Source organism: Zalophus californianus, chromosome 17, assembly GCF_009762305.2.
Source record: "Zalophus californianus isolate mZalCal1 chromosome 17, mZalCal1.pri.v2, whole genome shotgun sequence".
NCBI lineage: Eukaryota > Metazoa > Chordata > Mammalia > Carnivora > Otariidae > Zalophus > Zalophus californianus.
Window position 1 is genome coordinate 42785638 of NC_045611.1, and position 27054 is coordinate 42812691.

A 27054-nucleotide genomic window follows, 5' to 3' on the forward strand; every position below is an offset into this window, starting at 1 on the left:
TTTTTTCACTTAAAGAGAAACCCACATAGGCAGTAAGCAAATGAAGATATGTTTAACTTCATGACTAACAGGGAAAATTAAAATCACAAGATACTATTTTATACTCAGTAGTTTAGTAAAATGTTAAGTCTGGAGAGGAAGTGAATCAATAGGAACTCTTACATGCCATTGTGGGGGTGAAAATTGGTACAGTGACTTTGGGAAACAAGTGGACATTTTCTTGTAGAGTATATCAGGAGTTTTGAGAAACTTTGAGATGATAGCTTTTCCTTTTTTTTTTTAAACTGCAAAGGATTCCTTTGGAAAGATAGCTTTCTTGTAAGTCAAGTACTTGAGGAAAGGTGGAACATTATATTCCTGTAAGTGCTATTAAATAGTTTTTAGGATAACTGGATTAACAGAGGAGAATTCCTGCTTAATATATTGTTTCTGAAGGCCTTTTAGTAGTAAAGAGGTAGAGTACCATGACAAAAACGTCTCATGCACTGCTTATTCTTACACCTAGATCAGCGCCCAGCGTAGCAGATGTGTAATAATGTTTTTCTAATAGCTAGCTGCAGGTGTATTTCACAAGTATCATTCTGGCATTAGAATGGTATCCACGTAAATGTAGAAGCTGCTCACCTGTGTCTTGATCAGAGATTTTAACATAGGAATTTGCAGAACCTAGATGATAGGAATGAATATAGGTTTACTAAAATTTAGCCTGCCAATTGTTTATTCCTCATTCCTCCTATAGATTTGGAATATTCTAAGTTAGTTGTTTTGAGGGGAAGTAGGAAAAGTAAATATTCAGAATATTTTGTTGAACATAAATATTTATTACTCTTATTATAGCCAGTTGTTTGGGGAAGAAGATGCTGATCAAGAAGTATCCCCTGACAGAGCTGACCCTGAAGCTTCCTGTGAGTAGATTGGGATATGTTCTCTTATTTAACGAGGACTGCCTTTATTTTGCTATCTTAATATTGATAGCATAAGAGGAGAAAATAATAATTGCTGTTTTGTGTTAGACAGTATATTATGTGTTTAAGATGGATTATTTCATCTTTAAAACAGTGTTTTAAAAAATGAGTAGTCCCATTTACTGGTGAAGACAAGATGCAGTAATTTCACAAATGTAGTAAATAGAGCAGAGTTGTTTCCAGATCTGATTACAGGTCCCTATTTTGAACTGTTCTACGTGTAGCCTTAAGAAACTGAGGTAGGAAAAGATGCTAATGAGCATATTATTTTTCTTTCTCTTTGAGCTCCGAATGTATCATGTGCAGATGACTTCCACGAATGACTCTTTTTTCCCCCCAAAGGTAGATGAGAGCTTAGTTCTACATTTATTATAGCTGAGAATAAAAGGGTGTTCATTTTATAGGGGAACCAATGGAAGCTGAAGCCAGAGCCAGAGCATCTAACGAAGATGGTGACATTAAACGTATTTCCACTAAGGAATGGGCTAAATCAACTGGATATGATCCGGTTAAACTTTTTACCAAGGTTAGATTTACTTTCTTCATAATTATGGACAGATTTATTATTCTGTTTGTTTTAAAATAGTACATGAAGTATATGCTTTTTATGCCTAATGTTGCCTTAATAAGTTGATTGATGTCATCAGGGTAAGCAGGTTTTGGAATTTTAAAGATTTTATTTATTTGAAAGAGAGTGAGTGAGAGCGAGAGCATGAGCAGGGGGAGGGGGAGAAGCAGACTCCCCTGCTGAATAGGGAGCCCGATGTGGGGCTCGATCCCAGGACCCTGGGATCATGACCTCAACCAAAGGCAGTTGCTTAACCAACAGCCGTGCAGGCACCCCTAGGTTTTGGAATTTTAGCACTCGTGATAAATCAATATAGCATCTTCATAAGAATTAAAATAGAGAGGCTCACTTATACACTCTTGGTTTACTTTCCTTCCCTCACTTACACTGAACTTCTTGGTTTTCCTTATAACTGATCTTTGGTTCCTGCTGTTTTTCATCTTCTCTTATATCCCTTTCCTGCTCAAATCTCTTGGGAATCTGATATGTACTTAATTACTCTTGAATCCCTAATCCGCTCGTTCTTGGTCAAATCCTTCTCATTAGTATTTATTATTTGCCTGCTGAATATTTCTAGAGAAATCTACAAGATTGTTTTAATTGGCTCGATCTAATTATAGTCCAGCTAGGTATTCATGTCTATGTTTATTTTTTTTTAAAGATTTTATTTATTTATTTGAGAGAGAATGAGAGAGAGCACGAGAGGGAAGAGGGTCAGAGGGAGAAGCAGACTCACCGCTGAGCAGGGAGTCCAACGTGGGACTCGATCCCGGGACTCCAGGATCATGACCTGAGCCGAAGGCAGTCGCCCAACCAACTGAGCCACCCAGGCGCCCCATGTCTATGTTTATAAAGTCTTTACTTCTTTGCCTTCACTCCCTAGCAGGTTTATCATAATAGATACTTGAAGATTTCTCAGCTTTTCTTGAACTGCCTAATACACTCCTACCAGATGAGCAGATGACCTTAAGGATTTATTAACAGGTTTGAAGCCATTGGACAGATGTCAAGAGAAGGTCGCACTTTGTGCGTACTTTCCCCCCCTGCTATTTGAGAGAAATCTCTTTAAGTAAAGATTAATTCTACTTTTCCTTTCCCCTTGTACCTTTGTCTTTTTTTTTTTTTTTAAAGTAGGCTCCATGCTGAATGTGGGGCTTGAACTCAAAACTGAGACAGAGTCACATACTCTACTGACTGAACCAGCCAGATGCCCCCTGTACCTTTTAAGATTTTTTTCTTTATCGCTGTATTTTGCTAGTTTAATTACAGTATGTTTTGGTGTGGGTCTGCTTTTGTTGATTTTGATGGGAGTTCTTTGTGTCCCCTGGATCTCTGAATATGTTTCCTTCCCCAAATAAGGGAAGTTTTCAACTATTACTTTAAATAAATTTTTTGCCCCCCTTTCTCTCCTTCTTCTGGGACTCCTATAATAAGAATGTTAGTTATGTCTGGTGGAGTCACTGAGTTCCCTAAGTCTATCCTCATTTTGCCTAATTCCTTTTTTCTCTTGTTCAGCTTGATTACTCTCCATTACTCTCTTCTAGGTCATTAATTCATTCCTCTGCTTCTTCCATCCTGCTGTTCATTCCATTGAGTGTGTTTTCATTTTTTTGTGGTTCCTGAAGATTTTCTCTGATCCTTTTTTGTCTTTCTCTCTTTCATGGCTTGCTGATTTTCTTTAGTAATACATTTGGATTTCTTTCTCATTATTCTTTGCATATTTATTAGTGGTTTTGCCATTAGATTTGTATATAATCTCTTCTGCATATCAGTCTATTAAGTTGATGGTGGTTTAAGTTTGAACCCATTCTTTTTTTTTTTTAAGATTTTATTTACTTGACAGAGAGAGAGACAGCGTGAGAGGGAACACAAGCAGGGGGAGTGGGAGAGGGAGAAGCAGGCTTCTGGTCGAGCAGGGAGCCCGATGTGGGGCTCTATCCTAGGACTCTGGGGTCATGACCTGAGCTGAAGGCAGTGACTTAACCAGCTGAGCCACCCAGGTGCCCCTGAACCCATTCTTTATGCCTCTTCTCCACGCCTTTTAGATACATGTTGTTACATTTTATATCCTTTTATTTTGTGAGTTCCTTGACTGACTTTTTACAGAAATATTCATTCTAACTGCTTTTGTGTTTCCTTTCTTTTTTTTCTTTTTTTTGACCTGAGCCTTGATTGTGTTTCCTTTCATCCTGCCACTTTCGGTCTCCTTTCCACTCGAGGAGTCCCCTTTAATATTTCTTTCTTTCTTTCTTTCTTTTTTTTAAAGATTTTTTTTATGTATTTGACAGAGAGATAGAGAGCACAAGTATGCAGAGCGGTTAGGCAGAGGGAGAGGGAGAAGCAGACTCCCCGCCGAGCAGGGAGCCCGATGCGGGGCTCAATCCCAGGACCCTGAGATCATGACCTGAGCCGAAGGCAGACGCTTAACCGACTGAGCCACCCAGGTGCCCCCCCCCGCTTTAATATTTCTTGCAGGGCTGGTTTAATGGTCATGAACTTTTGTTTGGGAAAGTCTTTATCTCCTATGTTGAATAATAGCTTTGCTGGATAAAGTATTCTTGACCACAGGTTTTTCCCATTTAGCACTTTGAATATATCATGTCACTCCCTTCTGGCTTGAAAAGTTTCTGCTGAAAAATCTAGCCATAAGGGGTTTGTCTCCCTTGTAAGTTACTGTCTTCTTTTGTCTTGCTGCTTTTAAATTTTTTTCTATCGCCGTATTTTGCCAATTTAATTTTATACCTTAGTTTTCAAACAGTATTTTCTCTCTGCCTGGCATCTTGATCTTTCCTGGCTTCTGTCTGCTTTCCAGCATGCATAGGTCCTACGCAAATGGCCTGTACTCCCTCCAGTTTATGTTTCCTCTCTTTTTCCTCAGTGCAAGAGATGTCATAGGTTGACTCTTAAACCTGTTGCATTTATTTCCTTGTTACAGCCTTTTCTTTAGAAAATCAATTTTGGTTATGCCTAAAATGTACTTAATTCTGTTACGGATAGTGACAGTATTTTCCAAACTTGTGTGCATATACCTATTCCCATTCCAGTTTGAGCAGTGTTGAATGCCAACGTAATCTCAAGTACATCTCCAATCTGTTCAGTAGGTAACTAAGCATCTGCTGTGTGCTGGTCACCACTCTGATAGGAGATACAGCAGTGAATAAGATGGGAAGTAGGGTTCCAGCTCTTTGTAGGTAACTCATAGTTTAGAGGGGAAAGTCAGACATTGAACAAGTAATACCAAATTCAGAGTGTTATGACATTAAGATCAGATGCATTAGAACCCTTTAATACTAAGTAGACTTAACATTGTTATTAGTGTTATTAGACCTAGTATGAGGTTTCAAAAGAGGGCTTTCCAGAGGAAGTGACATTTCAACCCAACACTTTAAAGAATTGGGCTGGGGATAAGAATGCTACATGTAGGGGCGTCTGGGTGGCTCAGTCGTTAAGCATCTGCCTTCGGCTCAGGTCATGATCCCAGGGTCCTGGGATTGAGTCCCGCATCGGGCTCCTGCTCCGCTGGAAGCCTGCTTCTCCCTCTCCCACTCCCCCTGCTTGTGTTCCCTCTCTCGCCATGTCTCTCTCTGTCAAATAAATAAATAAAATATTAACCAAAAAAAAAGAATGCTACATGTACACAGAAGGTCTCAGGTCGGAAAACTGAAATAATTCTCATTAAAGGGGAGACTGGGAAGAGGAATCGAAACATAAGCTGAGGCTACATCAGGCAAGACTTCCTAGATCATGATAAGGATGCTATACCAAGGCAATGAGAATCCATTAAAAGGTGGTCTGCAGGATCAGATACAGAGGGTATGCTGTGCACCATTCTAGGACCTGATATTCCTATTGTAATCAATATGGGACAGTACCTTCTGAAGTTGTACAGTGCTAGAATATAATCTGAAGTACAGCCTATCTGCATTCCCAGTGGAGGGTGGAGAAAAAGTAGATTTAACAAGACTTAGGTTGTTTAGGGCACCTGGGTAGCTCAGTTGATTAAGTGTCCAACTCTTTTTTTTTTCTTCTTAGTATTTTAGTATTTTATTTATTTATTTGACAGAGAGAACAAGCAGGGGTAGCTAGAGGGAGAGGGAGAAGCAGGCTCACGCTGAGCAAGGAGCCCAACGCAGGGCTCGATCCCAGGATCCTGGGATCATGACCTGGGCTGAAGGCAGCTTCTTAACCAACCGAGCCACCCAGGCGCCTCAGGTGTCCAACCCTTGATTTTGGCTCAGGTCATGATCTCAGGGTTGTAGGATTGAGCCCCACGTTGGGCTCCACGCTCAGCAGGGAGTCTGCTTAAGATCTGATCCCCACCCCCCTGACCCCCCGTTCATGCTCTCTCTCTCTCTGAAATAAGTAAAATCTTTTTGTAAAAAAATAAAAGACTTAGGTTGTTCAGAGTGAGGAACAGTGAAGAATCAGGAATGATACCTGGTTTCCTGCCAGGCAGCAGAATGAATAAGGTGCCATTCTCTGAGGTAGGTAAGGTGGGAAGCAGATGTGTTGTGTAGGGGTTAGAGGATGAGATAAGGTGATAGAATCAATTTGAGATTCCTCTGGAATATTAGAGTAGGGACAGGTAATTCTAAAGGCAAGCAGAGAGGTTTAGACTGGGATTTGCAGGCCCGTTTGTAAGCCTAAGAGAAAAGAGCATGAAGATGGTTTAGTACCATCTTAGAACTCTGAGGGATTCCCAGTATTTAATAATTGGATAAAGGGTGTGGAGCTTGTGCATGGAAAACCATGCTAATTCCCCATTGCCTGGGAGGCTTTTCAGATAAGTGCTTAAGGTCCTCTATAAAATGTGTCTAACCAGTTTTGTTTCCCAAGTCATACTGAACTTATCCTTGCCTATGCATCCATTTCAGATGTTACCATCTCCTTAAACTATCCTTATTCCTCAGAACAAAATTCCTTCTAGTACTCAAAGCTGTGTGATTCTCACACTGAATTTGTATTCTAACTATTTGTATATTTGGCTGGTTTTCCAAAGATTTAAGGATACTTCATAAATACTGATTGAATTGAATATATTTTGATAGAAATAGTTCTGAATTTTTGGGGTGCCTGGGTGGCTCAGTTGGTTAGGAAGCCAACTCTTGATTTCGGCTCAAGTCATGATCTCGGGGTCATGGGATTGAGCTCTGAGTTGGGTACTGGGCTCAAGGGGAATCTTAAGATTCTCTCCCTCTCCCTCTGCCCTCTTCCCCCATGCTCACTCTCACTCTCTTTCTCTCTAAAATAAATAAATCTTTTTTAAAAAGAAATAGTTCTGAATTTTTTTATTAAGCCAATTTTAAGTTCAGAGCTGACACATAAAATAAATGTATTGACTAAATCAACTGACAATAGAAAATACAGCTGAGGAAAAAGTAAATATAATAAAATCATCTGAAATTCTACCACAGGATAGTGCCATTCATGTGATAGTCTCTCAGGCTATATATAATACTGCTTATAACATGATTTTATTTTGTTTTGTTTTTGAGAGAAAAGTGTGTGAGTGGGAGGAGAAGGAGAGAATCTTAAGCAGGCTCCATGTCCAGCACAGAGCTTGACTTGGGGCTCGATCTCATGACCCTGAGATCATGACCTGAGCCGAAATCAAGAGTTGGACATGACTGAGCCACATGGGCGCCCCATAACGTTTTTGAAAAAGAAATTGTTTCAGTCTTGGGCTTTTGGGGGGGCCAGACCACATTTCAAAGATGTTACAGGTGGTTAAATTCTGGTTTTGAGCACTGTACTTTTAAAATGTATGTTTGGGGCTCCTGGGTTGGCTCAGTCAGTTAAACATCTGCTTTCGGCTCAGGTCATGATCCCAGGGTCTTGGGATCAAGTCCCGCATCTGGCTCCCTGTTCCTTGGGGAGCCTGCTTCTGCTTCTGCCTCTCTCTCTCTCTCTCTCTCTCTCTCTCTCTCTGTGTCTCTCAGGAATAAATAAAATCTTAAAAAAAAAAAAAAAAGCGTCTGCCTTCAGCTCAGGTCATGATCCCAGAGTCCTGGAATTGAGCCCAGTATCAGGCTCCCTGCTCAGTGGGGAGTCTGCTTCTCCCTCTGCCCCTCCTCCCTGCTCATGCTCTCTCTCTCATCTTCTCTGTGTCTCTCAGATAAATAAATAAAATCTTTAAAAAATAAAATGTTTCTGCTTTATTGCTATACCCATGAACTTGGAGATATTGCTAACTGGTATCTCTAGGCTCAGTGATTTTATTCAATTCTTATGGAACTGGTGTAAGTTTATTTAACTTCTTGATTGGCATGATTTTGCTTCAGGTCGATCTTTGGAACTTTAGGTATGCTTGGGGGAGGTGACTTAGAGGGGCAGGGACCGTGAGCACTATTCACAGTTCCTTTACTCTTTTTCTCAGCATTTCTGCTTTCACTGTTTCAAATGCAGACGCTCTGTATAAATATTTTTATAAAGGTTTACATTTTATGGGTTTTTCTTTTGGAAATTGTGAATCTGCTGGTATAGGACATGCCTTTAAGTCAGAAGATTTTATGGTATAATATTTATAGTAATCAATGAAATTTTGTTATATTTTTTTCAGCATAGGGACTATAGGATTTGTGGGATTTTATCTTTGTTATTTTTTTATTTTTTTAAGCTTTTTAAAGATGATATCCGGTATCTGTTGACAATGGACAAACTGTGGCGGAAAAGGAAACCTCCGGTTCCGTTGGACTGGGCTGAAGTGCAAAGTCAAGGTAAAGAATACATTTTGTGGGGCGCCCGGGTGGCTTTGTTGGAAGAGCATGGGACTCTTGACCTCAGGGTTGTGAGTTCAAGCCCAAAGTTAGATGTAGATATTACTTAAATAAATAAACTTAAATACATTTTAGTCTTTGGGATACCTAAATTGGAAATTCTCTCACTTAAAATCTTTAAATAACCCTGAATTTCATGGTAAGAGATTCAAACGGTTTAGAAACATATGAAGAAGGCGCCTGGGTGGCTCAGTTGGTTAAGTGACTGCCTTCGGCTCGGGTCATGATCCTGGAGTCCCGGGATCGAGTCCCACATCGGGCTCCCTGCTCAGCAGGGAGTCTGCTTCTCCCTCTGACCCTCTTCCCTCTCGTGCTCTCTGGCTCTCATTCTCTCTCTCTCAAATAAATAAAATCTTAAAAAAAAAAAAAAAACATGAAGAAGGAAGATGGCTGGAAATCTTGTCACCTAGAGAAATAGCCACTATTAACATTTAGGGAATGTCTTGGTAGTTACCTCTATCTGTGCACAGAAATAAAGGGCTCTTGTTTATGCACTTTACATAAATGGAATCATACACATTTATATATAATTACTTGCTCTTTCCAGTCGGTATTATTTAACTAGTCCCTTATTGGTTAACCTTTGTTTCATATTTCCCTCAAATAGTGTTGTGATAAGAATACATGCACATCTTTGTACCTTTGTGTGATTATCTCTTTAGGATTTAATTTAGGGACATACTTACAATTTTAAATGTGAGAAAAACTATTGTGGTAGTGACTTCTTCCTTATTCTACCGCCCCTTCCACACATTATGTCTGTGCCTTAGATAAGTTACATTACAATTAATGTAGGCACTGCAGTGATCAGCACATTGAAACTTAAAGGGTCCCAGGAGATTTGGGGTGTCAGTTGGGAGCAGTTCTCTACAGTAATGAATATTTGTCTTTATGGACTAAATTTTTTTTTAATTTTATTTTATTATGTTGATCACCATACATTACATCGTTAGTTTTTGCTGTAGTGTTCCATGATTCATTGTTTGCATATAACACCCAGTGCTCCATTCAATACGTGCCTCCTTAATACCCATCACCAGGCTAACCCATCCCCCCACCCCTCCCCTCTAGAACCCTCAGTTTGTCTCTCAGAGTCCATAGTCTCTCATGGTTTGTCTCCCTCTCTGACTTCCCCCCCCTTCATTTTTCCCTTCCTACTGTCTTCTCTCTTTTTGTTTTTTAACGTATATTATTTGTTTCAGAGGTACAGGTCTGTGATTCATCAGTCTTACATAATTCACAGCACTCCCCATAGCATATACCCTCCCAAGTGTGTATCACCCAGCCACCCCATCCCTCCCACCCCCACCACTCCAGCAACCCTCAGTTTGTTTCCTGAGATTAAGAATTCCTCATATCAGTGAGGTCATATGATACCTGTCTTTCTCTGACTTATTTCACTTAGCATAATACTCTCTAGTTCCATCTGCGTCATTGCAAGTGGCAAGATTTTGGGTTTGTTGTTGTTGTTGTTGGCTGCATAATATTCCATTGTGTATATATATGTACACCACATCTTCTTTATCCATTCATCTCTTGATGGACATCTTGGCTCTTTCCATATTTGGCTATCGTGGACATTGCTGCTATAAACATTGGGGTGCACGTACCCCTCCAGATCACTACATTTGTATCTTTGGGGTAAATACCCAGTAGTGCAATTGCTGGGTTTTACAGCTAAATATAAGTATGCTTCTGATAGGGCGCCTGAGTGGCTTAGTCGTGAAGCGTCTGCCTTTGGCTCGGGTCGTGATCCCAGAGTCCTGGGATCGAGCCCCGCATCGGTCTCCCTGCTCAGCGGGGAGCCTGCTTCTCCCTCTCCCCCCGCCCCCTGCTTGTGTTTCCCCATCTCGTTGTGTCTCTGTCAAATAAATAAATAAAATCTTTTTAAAAAAATATGTTTCTGATAGCTTCCAATTACTGAGTGCTAACTATGTGCTGGGCATAATGCTTATCTTACCGACATTGTATCTTTGAATTCTCTAGTGATTTTATGAGGTTCCTATTAGCAATTTTCTTGCACAAATATTTGTAGTATCATAATTATCTTAATGGAATTTGTTTCATTTTGATTTTCTTATTGGTCAAGCATTGAATTTTTAATTAAATAGAGGGATGATGTTTAATAGTGAAATTTCTAATATTTTTTCCCTTAGGAGAAGAAACCAATGCATCAGATCAACAAAATGAACCACAATTAGGTCTGAAAGACCAGCAAGTTCTAGATGTAAAGAGCTATGCATGTCTTTTTTCAAAGAGCATTGAGACTTTGAGAGTTCATTTAGCAGAAAAAGGGGATGGAGCTGAGCTCATATGGGACAAGGTTCGTTTTGTGGCAGTTCTATATCACATGCATATTTTTGTTCTTGAACTGTAACCAGAAACTAGTAACTTTTTGGATATCATTTATTCTACCAGAATTTGAGGACATAATGTTGAGTTTGCGTGGATGTTTTCATTTCTAATTACTACATTGAACTATGAACTTTCTGTACGTGAATTCAAGTAATATAGAACTTGATTTTAGATTCTGGTTATGGATTTGTGGTTTATAATTATGTTTTGAGAACATAACTGGACTGGAGAAATGTGACTTTATTGGAGTAGAATGTTTCACTGACTTAAAAACTTTATGTGTAATACAGATTTGTTAATAGAAGTCATAAAATCCTTTTGGCGACAACAGCTCATGGGCCTAATTAACCTTGAAAGTAATAAAATTGCCTTTCTATTGAAATAGTGAAAGGTCTGAGACCTCTAAATACAAAAATTAAATGTAATTATTTTTACCAAGTTAAAATAATATTTAAAAGTATTTTGTGGTTAGATGTCATGTTTTGAAATTTGAGTGAATCAGATTTTTAATTGTAATCAGTGTTTTCTACATCTACAAGTGATTTAGCTGTGTTAAAGTTTATATGTTTCAATGATGGTAGAGATTTGCCGTGAGTTGTAAGAGGAAAAGTTTGGTCAGTTTTACTAACCTGAGATGATAATTTTGTGCAAATTTTGACACTGTGATTGAATTAGACATCCAAAATAGAGCTAGTTAAGTTCATACTTTGGGGATCCTTGTAAACCTTATTCTTTTGGGTTTATGTTGTATAAAGATTACTTAATAAATACATATTTTCATTATTAGTGTTCTAATAGTGATTTGGGACGTTTTCATCCATACACAGGGGCTAGATAATGAAACTGAAACTGGGAGTTGTTACCCTCTGGTTAAAATCTACACCTATTTGATATGGTGACCCAGTTGTCTAGGGAAGTACCTAATGTACACTGTTGGGTACTGTTAGATATTCGTACTTAATGCTCATCACAACCTTATAAAATATTTATATAATTTTCTCTACTTAATAGTTAAGGAATTACAGATTTAAGGAATTTCATTTGCCTGAGGTTAGCCAGCCAGCCAGTAAATACATAGAGAACACACATCCTGTCAGTGCTTTCTCTTCTGTACTTTGGTGCTTCTGAATTATAGGGCTAGGATAGTATTATGTTCTCAGTGAAGCAGGAAATCTTGCTGAAATCTAAAGTGACCAAGATACAATCTCCGGAAGAATATAAATTGTCAAGGGAAAACGTTTGTTCTATTGCCATATGTGAAAAGAAACCGCAAATGCAGGAGACTGGTGTATATGAAGGGAATTTGAAGGAAAACCAAAAGGTGTCCAGATGTTTGAGTCTTTAATGAAGCCCTTTTCTCTAAAAAGCCCTTATCTCTTTGCTGTTACCAAACAACCTTTCATTACAGACTGATGGACCTAGGAGAGGGTTGCCACCGTCAATGAATGGAATTGGTGTTGCGGTCTATACACTTAGTGTCACTGTATCTGTGTAAGCAGGATTGAGTTCCCAGAAGCCTGGTGGGTCTTGGCATTCTTGTCAGGCTACATTCCTGGATCCAAGAATCTGATAATGAGACCCTAGCTTCTTCCTCAAGGCCATCTCTTATTCTAGTTGACTGTCTACAGTGTTATAAAACATGTGAAAGTACTGTTTTGAAGGTGATACCAACCAAATTAGTAAGTTTTTGGGAAGACTTAATAAATTGTTTAAAATAATTGGCAGGATGACCCATCTGCAATGGATTTTGTCACCTCTGCTGCGAACCTCAGGATGCATATTTTCAGTATGAATATGAAGAGCAGATTTGATATAAAATGTAAGTTATGTTATACTTTAATTGTATTACCTAAAATTCTAAGTTACTCTTTTTTAACAGTTAAACATACTCATCTTTGTTTTTCAGCAATGGCAGGGAACATTATTCCTGCTATCGCTACTACTAATGCAGTGATTGCTGGGTTAATAGTATTGGAAGGATTGAAGATTTTATCAGGAAAAATAGACCAGTGTAGAACAGTGAGTATTTCTATTTGCATTCTTTATGTAACCTCTCTCTCTCTCTTTTTTTTTTTTAAGTAAGCTCTGTGCTCGATGTGAGGCTTGAACTCTCAACCCTGAGGTCAAGAGTCATATGCTCTGCCAGCTGAGCCAGCTAAGCGCCCCCGTCCAATCTCTTTTTAATAGTATAGTCTGTACTTCAGGGGAAAAAAATAACTTATAAAAAGCACATTAAACAGATCATTTAAAAAATTAAAACAATAAAATTGATTTAAAGCAGTGGAAAGGGGTGCCTGGGTGGCTCAGTCATTAGGCGTCTGCCTTTGGCTCAGGTCATGATCCCGGGGTCCTGGGATCGAGCCCTGCATCGGGCTCCCTGCTTGGCCAGGAGCCTGCTTCTCCCTCTGCCTGCTGCTCTGCCTGCTTGTGCACGCTCTCTCTGTGTCAAATAAATTTAAAAAATCTTAAAAAAAAAAAAAGTGGAAAAACCATGTTACAGTTACCTTGTGAGTTTATGTGTAAGTAAGCTTCCTGGAAATTATAGCAAAAAGGAAAACATTTGCTTCTCTTACTTCTGTCTGAAATGGAAGCAGAAGCTAGTTTGCTTCTAATAGTTGCAGTTTTACTGAATTCTTAGAGGGACTCATTGTGTGGTTCCTTTTTTTTTTTTTTTAATATTTTATTTATTTATTTGACAGAGGCACAACGAGAGAGGGAACACAAGCAGGGGGAGTGGGAGAGGGAGAAGCAGACTCCCCGCTGAGCAGGGAGCCCGATGCGGGGCTCGATCCCAGGACCCCGAGATCATGACCTGAGCCGAAGGCAGACGCTTAACGACTGAGCCACCCAGGCACCCCTGTGTGGTTCCTTCTGTTACATTTTTTCAATTCTAAAAGTTCTCTATAGTTTTATTAAATATTGCTTTGTCATTTTATAGTCCTCTCCTTTGTTCATGCTTTTTAGTCTCCTTTTTTGTTTTAAAACCTAGTTTATGTTCTTTGATAATAATATCAATCTCTGAACTCTTTATGGGTGAGTCTACTGTCATTTCTGCTAGATCTCACAGTATTTGGTTGGCTTATGGTGTATGATTTGTTGTTTTTTTTTTTAATGGAATTAGTGTTCGTTAAGATCGTATCTGATAATTTTTTTATTTTAAGATGTTATTTATGGGACGCTTGAGTGGCTCAGTTGGTTAAGCAGCTGCCTTCAGCTCAGGTCATGATCCCAGGGTCCTGGGATTGAGCCCTGCATCGGGCTCCCTGCTCAGCGGAGAGTCTGCTTCTTCCTCTCCCTCTGCCTGCCGCTCTGCCTACTTGTGCTCTCTCTGTCAAATAAAATATAAATCTTTAAAAAAAAAAGATTTTATTTATTAGAGAGCATGGTGCAGGGGAGAGGGAGAAGCAGACTCCCCACTGAGCAGGGAGCCCAACATGGGGCTTAATCCCAGGACCTCGAGATCATAGGACCCGAGTCAAAGGCAGATGCTCAACCCACTAAGCCACCCAGGCAGGCATCCCTGTGTCTGGTAACTCTGAAGGACTTATTGAGGGTGTACTTCTTCAAAGAGGATTTGATCTGGGTGCCTGGCATCTTACCAATTGAGGACTACTTTTAAATTCTTAGCTTTAGTTTTTCAACTCCTATGTCTGACAGTAAATCCGCATGAGCCCTGTCTTACCGTAATGAAATATGAAGGAAGATATGTGTCATTCCTTCCCCCTCCCCCACTTCCCCTAAGCACCAAAGCCAAGATCATTTTTCTTGCTATTTTTGTGGGAGAGATATTTTTCTTCTTAATTCACCTCCCCTTCTAGGTCCTCGCTCTATGCAAGAGTCTCCTGTTAAAGAGTTACTATGTTGCGTGAGATTGGACTAGGTTTATCTTTTTTTTTTTTTTTTTTAAGATTTTATTTATTTATTTGACAGAGAGAGACAGTGAGAGCAGGAACACAAGCAGGGGCAGTGGGAGAGGGAGAAGCAGGCCTCCCGCCGAGCAGGGAGCCCGATGTGGGGCTCGATCCCAGGACCCTGGGATCATGACCTGAGCCGAAGGCAGACGCTTAACGACTGAGCCACCCTGGCGCCCTAGGTTTATCTTTTAAAATTAACGCCACTTGGGTGGCTCATTCGATTTAAGTGTCTGACTCTTGATCTCAGCTCAGGTGTTGATCTCAGGGACATGAGTTCAAGCCCCACGCTGGGCTTCATGCTGGGTGTGGAGCCTACTTTAAAAAACAAAAACCTTTTATCGTTTTCATGAAATTTTGGAGTGAAGGACTGTAGAATTACTGCCAATCTCGAATTTATTAAAATGTCAGCTGTTTCCTATAATATCCTTGTTTCTTTGCTTACTTAGCTTCGTCCCTCTCTTGGGTTAATGATGTTTATGTCTGGATTCTTTGGTTCACTTACGAAGTGAATGTTAGGACGGAGTAATAGTGTTAGCCTGTATGTTAATGGTGTTAGCATTTGTTTTCCTGACTGTTGATTTCCCTTAGCACAGTTACCTTCCCAGGGAAGTCTAAGATCAGTCAGATCTGTTTTCCCATTGGACCCTGCCTCTGGCCCTGCCAGTACAGTGACTAACTGCACTGTTGTTACAGGAGTGCTCCTCCTAGCACTTACTGCCTCTCACAGGATTGACTTCGTTAAAGTTGGGGAATCCATGGGGTTCCTCTTTAGAATTAAGTCATCTTAGCAGGTGCCACACTTAACATGGTCATCAAGAAATGAGAATTTGTATATCTGCTTCCAGTGTTCGTCTGACATTTGGTTGTATTAATCTTACTAGTGTTCACCAAACTCTGTAGTAATATGAAGTTGGGGCCTTTTTAAATTTCCGTGCATTTTTTTTTCTAGTGCAATTTTAAAAATTTGCATTGGCTTTTATTTTTTGTTTGGGTACTAGGGAAATGGTAAATAGGTGCTAATATTGCCTGAAGTACATTATTTTTTTCCTCATAATTATATAAACGTTAATATAATCATCATAGACAACTTGAAAAGAAAGGCAGCACATTGGTTCCGTACATCTGTGAAAGTGTTATCATTAATTGGAGAAATAAGTGTATTGCTGTTGAGAAGTTGGCTTAAAATTGATGAGAACAACCATTAGGAAGACACCTGAAAGCTGTTTTAATGATATCAGGGATGAGTACAGCTAGGCCTTTACTTTTGTAAATTAGTTTGCAGAATAGTTTAGAGTTGTTAGTCAAGATTTCTTTTCAGTAAGCACAGCCTTTCACATGGTAGTTAATTGGAAAAGAAAGTTGAAAAATCAGGCTCTTATTAAAAAGGCCACGATTTTCCTTCTTTTTCCCATCTAGAAGGGAATACTTATTTTTTTTTTTTTTAAGATTTATTTATTTGTTTGAGAGAGCGAGAATGAGAGAGAGAGAGAGTACATGAGAGGGGGGAGGGTCGGAGGGAGAAGCAGGCTCCCTGCTCAGCAAGGAGCCTGATGTGGGACTTGATCCCGGGACTCCGGGATCATGACCTGAGCCGAAGGCAGACGCTTAACCGACTGAGCCACCCAGGCGCCCAGGGAATACTTATTTTTTTATTGGCTGTACAGTAAACAAGATGGTAGACTTCAGGTTGTGTGGTATTGTAACTGATTTGTGGTTTCTGCTTGTATTTTTTCTCCTCCAAAGATTTTTTTGAATAAACAACCAAACCCAAGAAAGAAGCTTCTTGTGCCTTGTGCACTGGATCATCCTAACCCTAATTGTTACGTATGTGCCAGCAAGCCAGAGGTGACTGTTCGGCTGAATGTCCACAAAGTGACTGTTCTCACATTACAGGATAAGGTAAGTGCAGGGGCTGGTTCTCTTCCACAAGGTTTTTTCATTTTCCTCTTCTAAAAACAGGAAACCTAGGTTCCCTTCTGCTTGATAGTGTTAGTGTGATAAACTAAAAGCCATGTAATTATTCTGAAAGATTCTGACTACTAAAGTGTGTTGCTCTAATATTCTAGGTTACTTTACTATCTGGGTTCCTACTGGTTTTTTTTGGTCTGTGGTTCCAGAGTATGCGCCTCACATCCCAGAAAGGAATAGATGAATTTGGATGGAATATGCACCACAGGTGGTACAGAGGTGATACAGTTTCTTGGCAAGCAAGAGACACTTTGTTCCCAGATTGTGTGTAAATTCTGTTTCCTGACAGGCGATGGTCCTGATTCTGGTGTGTTAAGTTGGCTTCTTATGAAATGTTGCATTTGTGTATCTGGATTCACCAGTAGGAGAGCTCTGGAGTGAAGGAAATGGAAGTTTAGGATGTGGTCTAATCTTTAGGCTCCTTCTAAATTGGCTAGATTAGTTTCTCTAAATGGCCCAAATGGGTGCCACTTCCCACTTTTGGGATCATTTCAGATTGCTCTCTGATAATCCCCATCATCATGTTTCATGTTTATATGACATGGGGGCGATAGACCCTTGTGGCCTAGACTGCTTGAAAGGGAATAGCCTTTCTCCCAGAACTGATTGCATAGCGCAGATTAATTTGAGCTTATGTTTTGATGGAGAAGCAGCAGGATTTGGTAAACTGGCCAGCAGAGGGTGATTGCCCCCCTGCTTTCTTAGGAAATAATTATAGTTGGTCTGTAGTCATTCTTAAGCTTAAAGGCAAGCCTGCTATTTGTGGGATAATCAGACCTTTAGAGAATTCCTGTTATTTTTAAGAGCAGCTAGGATTTGACAGATTATCATCACTCCTGATCCATCTTGGAATTTAAAGAGATGGAACTTGGGAAGAGGAAGACTATCCAAGAATCAGTTTTATGAGAAATTTTCCATCTATAAAATATCTGCAAATAGAGGATTGGCATAGAGACTTAAGATGAAATATGCCAAGTGTCTAGCTCAGTACCTAATCTGTAGGGAAGAACAAAATACTAAGCCAATCAAGAGTTCGCAATCTCCCATTTGGAGGAAGTTTTATCTGAACTTCATCAGTGGTCAAACATGAGGGTGGGCAACATGGGCGTGGAGTAATTGGGTGAATTTCCAGTGCTTTCCTGCATGCCCTGAGGTATCTTGATGAACAACTTTGCCCCTTTCCGATGGAAGGGGAAAGTAAGAGCCTTTATGGAAAAAATGTCTTTTTTTATGGTCTTTAGCTATATATATATATATATAAATATAAATATTTTGTATCTCTTTTTCTTATAGATAGTGAAAGAAAAATTTGCTATGGTAGCACCAGATGTCCAAATTGAAGATGGGAAAGGAACAATCCTAATATCTTCAGAAGAGGGAGAGACAGAAGGTATCATACATTGCATTTATCCACTCCCCTCATTTGGGTGGAAACTGTATACATGAAAAAGTAACATTAGTTAGTGATGATTTTTGAAATTAAAAACAGATGGGAATCTCTGAAAAAGAGTGAAGATTTTTTAAAAACTGAAGTTAGTGATGATTTTTGAAATTAAAAAACAGATGGGAATCTCTCTGAGAAAGTAACATTAGTTTGTCCATTTACTATACATGTTAGTATCACAGCTGATGGGGCAATATTTGGTCATGGAAGTGCTCTCCCTAGGTGGCACTGCCTTGGTGGGATCACTGCAGTTCCAGGTCTGGGGTCTCCTGTGTTGTCAGGGTATCTCAGGGACTGTTTCTCAAGAACCCAGTGCATAGTCAGGTTTACAGTGACCATGATGCTCTTGTTCACTAACAAGGAACCACCTTGGGGATCCTAGGAGCTAAATTAGTAATGAGAAGGTTCCTCTGGCTGTTAGGGTAGGAAGGGTAATTTAAGGCTATTAGGTGTTTTGTCCAAGAGTAGAGAAAGAAGCCTTGATAGCCCATTATAGAGCAGAAAGTAGTGTTGAAAATCAGTGCCCACTTTGGGTTTTCTAGGGTTTCCTTTTCAGAAGTTGAAGCAGGTCAGGGCACTTGGGCGGTACAGTTGGTTAAGCGTCCAACTCTTGGTTTGGGCTCAGGTCATGATCTTGGGGTTGTAGGATTGAGCTCCGTGTCAGTCTGTGTGCTCAGCACAGAGTCTGCTTGGGATTCTCTCTCCCTCTCCCTCTGCCCCTCCCACTTGTGCACTCTCTCTCTAAAATAAGTAAGTCTTTTTTTAAAAATGCAAGCAAGTCATCCCTTTTGTTAATGCATTTATTGTAAAAAGTATGATGCATTTGATTCTTTTTCAGCTTTCTTAGAATTGGTTATGGTTATGTCCCCTTCAGACTGCATTAGTCTACGTTCCCATACCTCTTTGGTCACTTTGGCAGCTCATCTCTTTGGGCTACCGTTTTAGTTGATTTCTCCACATCCCCAATTTTGTCAATGTACCATGACGTTCAAAATCTGGGGGCACTGTTTTCCCCAAGTACGTGATCTATTTATTCATACATTTGTTCATTGGTCATTTATTCAGTACACTTTGCCATATCCTAATGAGGTTATTCAAATGTCAAGCCTTTACATTAAAACCTAGTGTCAGGATTCTTGACTGTAGATTTTGTCAAGAAAATGTTTGAGATACTAGGTCATGAGTAATTTGAGGCCGTGTTTTGGATAGGTAGTAGTCTATTTTAAGAAATCTAGTTGAATATTTCAGCTTCATTTTAGCCAGCTGTCTTTATACACACAGAGAAAGTTTATCCATGACTATACATTCTCTCCTTGGTTCTTTGGTTCTGGCCAGCTCTTTCAAATGCTAGGACTTTAAAAATGGAAACAGGTCAAGAATCTCTGTGGCTTAAATCTCTGGCCCTTTTCCACGAAATACATGTGCTACTGAGGGTGCTAGCATTTATTCAAATATGTTTAGAGCCCTTCTGTGTTATAGGTATAATCCTAGATGTTTCTAATTCAAGAATGAATAAGGCAGTGGTCCCTGTCTTGAAGTACCTTAGAGCCTGGAAGGAGAGGAGAAATGATCAAGTGGATTTAATACAATCTTAAGAAATAACTATAGGAACAGAGCATGTAAGGTAGGAATTCGAGCCTTGTGAAGAGAGGAGGGTCACAGAAGAAAGGACTCCTGGGCCAGTTCTTAAAGATGTAAAGGCCCTCTGGGCAGAAAAGGCAATATCTGCACTTGCACAGAATCAGGAAAGGCCAGTTACCTGTTTCACTGGAAAGCAGGGTGCTGCGGGGTTAGCAGTGGTGATACGGCTAGAGGGCTTTCTGTGGCCTACGTGTGACATGTGTTTGTCATCCTCTTACCACCAAGGCTTCTAAGCAGGGAAGTAATACGTTCGTTAACTTCTAGCATTGTCTGCAGAGGGGGTGGTTAGGCATGTGAAAGAGGAAGCGGGGAGCTGTTGAGGGAGGAAAAAAGGAAGGTAATGAGGGATTTTTACTGAGGCTGTAGCAGATGTCATAGTTGAGATTTGGAGTCGGAGTTCAGGGGCCAGGTGAGGAAAAGTGGCATTGTTGGGCTGATACAGGACTGCCGCCATGACTCTGGCTTTAGAGATGGTGCTAATTGACCAGGATAGAATGAATGCACAGTACCTATTTTTCTTTCAAACATGTTGGGTCTGAGGAGTTTGTAGTGAGTGGAGAACGTGAGAAAGGACTTGAGGATGGAAGTGTGGGTAGGAACTATAATTCTCTGAAGGCATTCCAGGTAGATTAAAAAGTTAAAATAAGAAACCTGCAGGGGCATCCCCCTGGCTCAGTCAGTAGAGCATGCAGCTCTTGATTTCCATGTCGTGAGTTGGAGCCCCACGTTGGGCGTGGAATTTACTTAAAAAAAAAAAAAATCTATAAAAGAATTAGAAACTGTCAGTAGTTTCTGGGTTTCAGGCTCAAGGAGGGAGGATCCTTTGTAAGCATTCTCCTTATAAGCAACAAAAGAAATTATAAAAACCAACAAAGAAAAAGATTACTGGATCATATAGAAAAATGATGTAAATTTAATGATAACTAGAATTTAAAATATAGTTTACTTAGTATGTGCCAAGCACTACATAGGTCAGCAGGTTCTATACAGTCTGAGCCCCTCATGGAGCAAATACTCAATAAAGCACAGTCTGTCGTGAAGAGGGGGTGAAACTGGGAGCAAAGTGAGGAAGCAGTTTTGTAAGTGATACTTGAGTGCTTTTACAGGTCGAGAGAAGAGCATTTGAATGTGCAGGAGAGAAAGGATAATTAAGGCAGAAAGACTCAGAAATAGGAGGAGGAGATGGTGACATCGGAAGTTTGACTGGAGGAATTGTTCTTCATTGGAATATTTATAATCCATGTAGCAAAGGTTATTAAGTGCTAGTGGGTATTAGGCACTGTGCAGAAATGACATGTAGAAGCTAAAACTAGATTGGAGTGATAGGGGAGGTCCCATAGGCTCGTCATTGAGAAATGTTGAAAAATGGGAAATCCATTCAAATCCACAAAGTTTTCTCTTTCTGAATTACAAAATTTGCTTAAAAGTAGTTTGTTGAAGTTGTCATGGATAACCTCTTCGCAAGTAGAATATATTTTGAACAACTCTAAAAGTTGTCTTCAACTCCTCCAGGATTCTAGATTAATTTGGTTTGATTGGGACAATGCTGTCAGAACTCCACACGGTTTGGTTCTTTTTAAGCAGTTGTAGTAGTTGAGTATTGAATGAAGATTCAGGACTGAATTTCTAAGTGCCTAATTTTTAGTGAATTAGTTTGGTAGAGTCACCATTCCAAAATACACAGGGTGACTTAAATAACAGAAATTTATTTTCTCATAATTCTGGAGGCTGCAGGTTGTTAAGATCAAAATGTCCACAGGTTTGGTTTCTCTGGAGGGACTTAGAAGGATCCTGGTTAGGTTGGATTAGGGCCCACCCTAATCCATTACATTACATTACATCACATTACAACCTCATTACAACCTCCTCAGCTCTTTAAAAAGCACTATCCAAATACAACCACGTTCTGAGATGCTGGGGTTAGGACTCCCAACATATGAATTTTAGGGGGCAACAGAATTCAGCTCATAGTAGGGGTTTAATCTTTTTTAAATTAATAGGACTGCTCCAGTGGAATATATAACTGAAGTATCTAAATTCCTTTCCAATTTCTTAGCTAATAATCACAAAAAGCTGTCAGAATTTGGAATTAGAAATGGGAGCCGGCTTCAAGCAGATGACTTCCTTCAGGACTACACTTTATTGATCAACATCCTTCATAGGTAGGAACTACTAATATTTTAAGTGTAAGAAATTATTTGAATATAAAAACTTAAAGTGAAGAAAAGAATGTTTTCTTACTGTTAAGCCCTACTGTTCGTTTGAAACCATGCAGTATATTTGCTTGAGTTGGCTACTAAGTTCCCTGAGGCTTGACCTACAGAAGAATTTGGGAATTCAAAAACAAAAGGGATAGGCAAAAAATATTTAAGGGTAACTCATCATAGTGTCTGATCAGAAAGATCTAGAAAAGGTAGAAATCCAGCATTTGAATCAGAAGTGAATTCATTTTGATAATTGAACTAAAATAAAAACTTCAATTATTTTAAAGATTCATTAGAAGAAAAGAAATCTTTCTCCCATTAGACAGATATTTCATTTGTGGTGTACAACAATAACAAGGCATTTAAAAATTATCCTATAGAGATTTTTAAATCATGTATTTTTTTCTTTTTGATTTAACGTCCTGCCATTTTTATAAAAAGCATTCATTGGCTTGCATTACAGAATATTTGCGTATATGTAACAGTTAGAATGAGATGGTCCTCCACTTTGGTATGGTTAACTGTTGAATAAGGTGCATTTTTGTGCATGCTCCCATTGATACACCTAAACTACACACTGACTTAGGACTTTTGGGTACCATCTAACAAACATGAAGGGGGTTGCCATCTGCATCCAGTTGTTTTGCCAATATTGCCATCTCTATATGAACTTCAGGCTTGTGTAGTTGTTTGGAGATTATCACATTTTATGTACTTGGTTTATAAAAAGCATAAAATGACAGGAAAAACTGAATGTGAGTTAGTAGTAGTAATAAGTACAAGTTTCACAAAGTTAGACAATCGAGTCAAAGATAGATATTGCTGGGGAGTGATCTCTAGCCTCAGACACCATTGGATGCCAGTGGTGTGCTTGTATTCAATTATACAAGAAAAAACAACGGAAGGACATGTACAATAAAATGGAAATCTATCAGATGGTGTCTAAAGAGGAGGCATAATTAGGGTTTTTTTTTATCATATTTTTTAGCTCTCTGGGAACAGAACCCCCCCTTATAACATGTAAGTCTTTTGCTTGACTTTCATGCATTAAACTTTCATACATGTTTTTGGGAACTCATTACCAAAGCAGGGTGCTGCTGGTAAAGATGGGAAACCCAGAGCCCATGTAAGCCCCCATTCCTAAAACACCAGATGGCTCTGGTCAAGAGCAGAGTAGAGTGTGTAAATCTTTAAACATGGTAGCTGAAGAAATAATGCTTAAGAGCTAGTTTGGGCCACAGAGTTTTGAACTCCATTTTCTGCTCTAGCAGTAAAAGTTGTGTTAATATTTTTTAAAGACTTTTTCCTTGATTTGAAGGGGCATTGGTATTGACCATTTGAATTATTACAAAAATGTGTTATGTGCAGTCTTATTTTTAGTTTTATTAGCTCTTTGAAAATCAGGATCTGTTTGGTGTGTACATAGTACATGCACTTAGAGGTTTGAGGAGCAGTGTCTCTCTTTCGTGCCTTTGCTTTTGTAAATAGTCATGGTGGTCCAGTTTTACAGTGTGTTGTTCTTTTACAGTGAGGACCTAGGGAAGGATGTTGAATTTGAAGTTGTTGGTGATGCCCCAGAAAAAGTGGGGCCCAAACAAGCCGAAGATGCTGCCAAAAGCATAACCAATGGCAGTGACGATGGAGCTCAGCCTTCCACATCCACTGGTGAGTCATGGCCCCAGCCAGCCAGCACTTTAATTATCCACCAAGCAGGCCATTATATAGAAACAAACTGTGATTATTGTATGAATTTGACCATAAAACAGAAATCCATAGGACTATTAGAGGTGTATATTGATTTGGCATTGATTGTTTTAATGGAGCTCTGAATATATGAACCAATGAAGACATTTAAGACTAGGGGAAATTCTTATGGAAAATAGGAACTGTTCTTTTTTGTTAGTTTTTTCACAACTGGAAATGTCCGTGAATTTACTAGTGCATGAAGATACTTCATTCTTTGTAGTGGTAGTTTTGGATTTTGGGTACCTGTTTTATTTAGGGGAAACAAATCAATGCATCTGACTATTTTGAGTGATCAGATGCGTAAGTATAGGATTTTTAGCATTTCACAGTTTCTCAGAACCATTATGACATTGGTAAAGTGCATCAGAGGCTCTGTTTCCCTGGGTTTTCAGTACTAGTGCTTGGTGCTTTACTGTGTGCTCAGATTTGGATGTTTCCTACCTACGCACATCCCACAACAGCCCCCCTCCCTTCATTCTTTACTCAGGAAACTAAAAGTTACCAATTTTTTTTACTTCTTTGTTTCCATTTCTTTAACCCTGTGTCTTTGGTGTTCTTTGGAATATGGTTGTTCTTGGTTCTTATGTTCTCTGAGAATTTTAAAGATGGACTTTGAGACTAGCTATAGAGTGTGGTCCACTGATGAGCTATGGGTTCATGACCTTTTTCCCCCTCCAAAAATAGAAAAGTCTATCATTTTCCTGTGAGGAAGGGACTATGGTAGTTTTTCAAAAACCATAATTTGAAATGTGAATTGCTTGATCCCTTACTGTGGGTCGGTTTGCTACTTACTGTAGCAATGAGTAAGATAGGTAGGTACTCTGCCTTTTTTGCTTTGGCGCGGGGCTGGAGGGTGGGTTGGGGGTGGTACGTGAAACCAGCTGTGGTGTAAGGTTATGAGCATGCATGGTAGAGCCCACTGCGTGGATTTGAATCCTGGCCTCATCCTCTGCTATTGTGTGACCCTGGGCAAGTCAATCTCTGTACGTCAGTTTCCTTTTCTGGAAAACGGATAATAATGTTATCTTCTTTATAGGGTTGTTGTGATGATTAAATGAGTTGTTATATGCAAAGTGCTCAGAACAGTTCCTGGCACATTGTAAGTGCTATATATATGTTGTTGTTGTTGTTGTTTTATTATTATTACCACCACTACCAGTATTAGGATATGCACCCTCCCCTTTTCTGTTGGAGAAATAGAAACAAGGAGCTATAATAATTTGAGTTCTATAATGCTTGTTACAGTTTTTGTTAAGATTAGAAAACAAATTGGTGCTTGTTACAGAAAACATTAAAACAGCACAGAAATGTGAAAATGTATAAAGTGGAGGTTCCCTAAGGGTAGCCTACCATTCTTAAGTTTGGTATATATTAGAAATGCCAGCTTTTCACTTTCATAAAATACTAGTAAATCACTCATAACTCCCACACTTTTAACCATTTTTTCCTTTTTTTCTGAAATAAGCACAAGAGCAAGATGATGTGCTCATAGTTGATTCAGATGAAGAAGGTCCTTCAAATAATGCTGACATCAGTGAAGAAGAGAGAAGTCGCAAGAGGAAATTAGATGAGAAAGAGAATATCAGTGCAAAGAGGTCCCGCACAGAACAGACGGAAGAGCTTGATGATGTTATAGCATTAGATTGAACAGAAACGCCTCCAAACAGAACCCTCTTACTGGGCAGAACCAGGTTATTTGTTATGTTCTTTGTTCCAAAGGGAAAAAATTGACACCAGTGACTTGAAGATGATTCTGCTCCCTTTGAAAGAAAGCATTCATTTTGCTAGAACAATTAGAAACATTGCGGTATGCTGTATTGAAAGTAGGAATATAGTTTTAAAGCCTTTTGAACAAAGTGTGTGCATAACCAGTTACGAGATGAAACAACACAATGCATGTTGCCTTTTTAATGTAAATACCCTTAGGTATCATTTAACAGTTTTAAAATATTGTGGTTTAGTAAAGATACCTGGTTATAAATATTATGCCTTTATTTTTGGTTAGAAGAAGAATTATTTTTAGCCTAGATCTAACCATTTTCATACTCTTAACTGACTGAAACAGATTCAAAGAAGTATCAAGTGCTATGCATTGAAATGTGTTTTTAAATGTTAACTGGCACTATGTATATTAATGTAAAACAATGTTAATTTACTCAAGTTTTCAGCTTGTACTGCCTGGTATGTCTGTGTAAGAGCCAATTTTTGTGTATTGTTACAGTTTCAGGTTATTTATATTTGATGTTTTGTAGAACTCAAATACGACTATACTGTACTTATGGACCAAATAAATGGCATCTGCATACTTGTTATACATGCCCGCATAGTTCACGTTTCTGCTGCCTTACTGGGTTTATATATTACTGCAGGCATGCAAAATTCTTTCCTTCTAAAGAGTTAACTCATAATGGTTGTGAAGGTTAAATGATCTCCACTGTTTGCCATAGATAAGTACTTTCTAAAATAAAACTTTTATGGCAGTGTTACTTTTTAAGTTTGGATTGTAAACAACTGGCCTTCCGTTGAGAACATTAAGTGATCTTTGCCCAGCCCCAGGAACTTAGAACCTTGGATTTGAGATTCCAGAGCGGGGGAGAGTCTTCTTTATTCTGCAGTCTTCTCCGGGTTGCCCCTCCCCACCCTCTCCCCCGATTCATCAGAGTCCCTTCTTGAGTATTCCATTTAGGGCCCAACTCCAGCCTACAGAAGTGGCCAGACCAGCCCTAGATGGATCAGCACCCATGTCTCCGCCTTGGACCTCAGAGGGCCTTGGCCCTTAGGGTACTCTCCTCACACAGATGTGCCTTGAGTTTTCAGATAACAGAAACCCCTGAAGCTGTTCCCCCCCCCTTTGATACCTCAGCCTTTGGTGGTTTTGTGGCTACAGTCAATTAAATTTCAGATTGTTAACTCATTAAATTTTGTTCCACTTTGTATAATTCTTACTTTGCCATCTAGCTTTTTAACTCTTGCTCCTTGTTTTGTATCATTTGTAAATTCAGCGTGTAATCAGAGCCTTCAGAAAAATCATGTTGAACAAGACTCAGCTCTCAGGAGCATGCCACTTGATGCCTGCAGGATGGACTGACTTCCAGCCTTCAATACAGCACTGAGCAAGCTGAATCCCCACCTACAACTATATGAGCCCATGAGGTTCACTTTGCCTTTAGATTTTTAGATGTTCCATTTTCCTCCAGAAAAAAAATCTCGAAATTACAGAACTGTGTAACAAACAATGATGAAATATTCTGGAATCCCGTCTTTCAGAAGTGTTTCAGTTAACTGGTTGGTCACTGGTGATCATGTTTCAATTTTGAAATTCCATTCCTAAAACCTAACCCTGCCCTTGTAGACTCAATTGTCAGTGGTTTCCTGCATTTTGTATATTTTATTTTTTTCCATTTGTACATACATAGCAGTAAGAGCCAGTTTGATCTGCAGAGATAGGTTTCTGTTTTGGCAGACCAGTGGTT

At 39.3% G+C, this 27054-nt stretch overlaps 1 protein-coding gene and 1 non-coding gene across 3 annotated transcripts in view; both read left to right on the plus strand.

The window, feature by feature from the left end:
• Window positions 1-26618, plus strand: part of UBA2 (ubiquitin like modifier activating enzyme 2) — a 40130-nt gene extending 13512 nt beyond the window's left edge. The window contains exons 7-17 of one of the 2 annotated variants that reach the window (XM_027618350.2): window positions 838-905; window positions 1370-1491; window positions 8150-8249; window positions 10466-10632; window positions 12390-12483; window positions 12571-12683; window positions 16322-16477; window positions 17840-17936; window positions 21688-21793; window positions 23364-23500; window positions 25047-26618. In XM_027618350.2, coding sequence (XP_027474151.1) covers window positions 838-905; window positions 1370-1491; window positions 8150-8249; window positions 10466-10632; window positions 12390-12483; window positions 12571-12683; window positions 16322-16477; window positions 17840-17936; window positions 21688-21793; window positions 23364-23500; window positions 25047-25228 — 1342 coding nt within the window. In that variant the 3' untranslated portion in view covers window positions 25229-26618. The remainder of the gene's footprint in view (window positions 1-837; window positions 906-1369; window positions 1492-8149; window positions 8250-10465; window positions 10633-12389; window positions 12484-12570; window positions 12684-16321; window positions 16478-17839; window positions 17937-21687; window positions 21794-23363; window positions 23501-25046) is intronic. The other variant, XM_027618351.2, reaches the window with a different exon arrangement.
• On the plus strand, window positions 18005-18081 carry LOC113936776. The gene has a single exon (XR_003524351.1). It is a non-coding gene; the product is annotated as a small nucleolar RNA SNORD79 (small nucleolar RNA).
• Window positions 26619-27054: the final 436 nt, after the last annotated feature.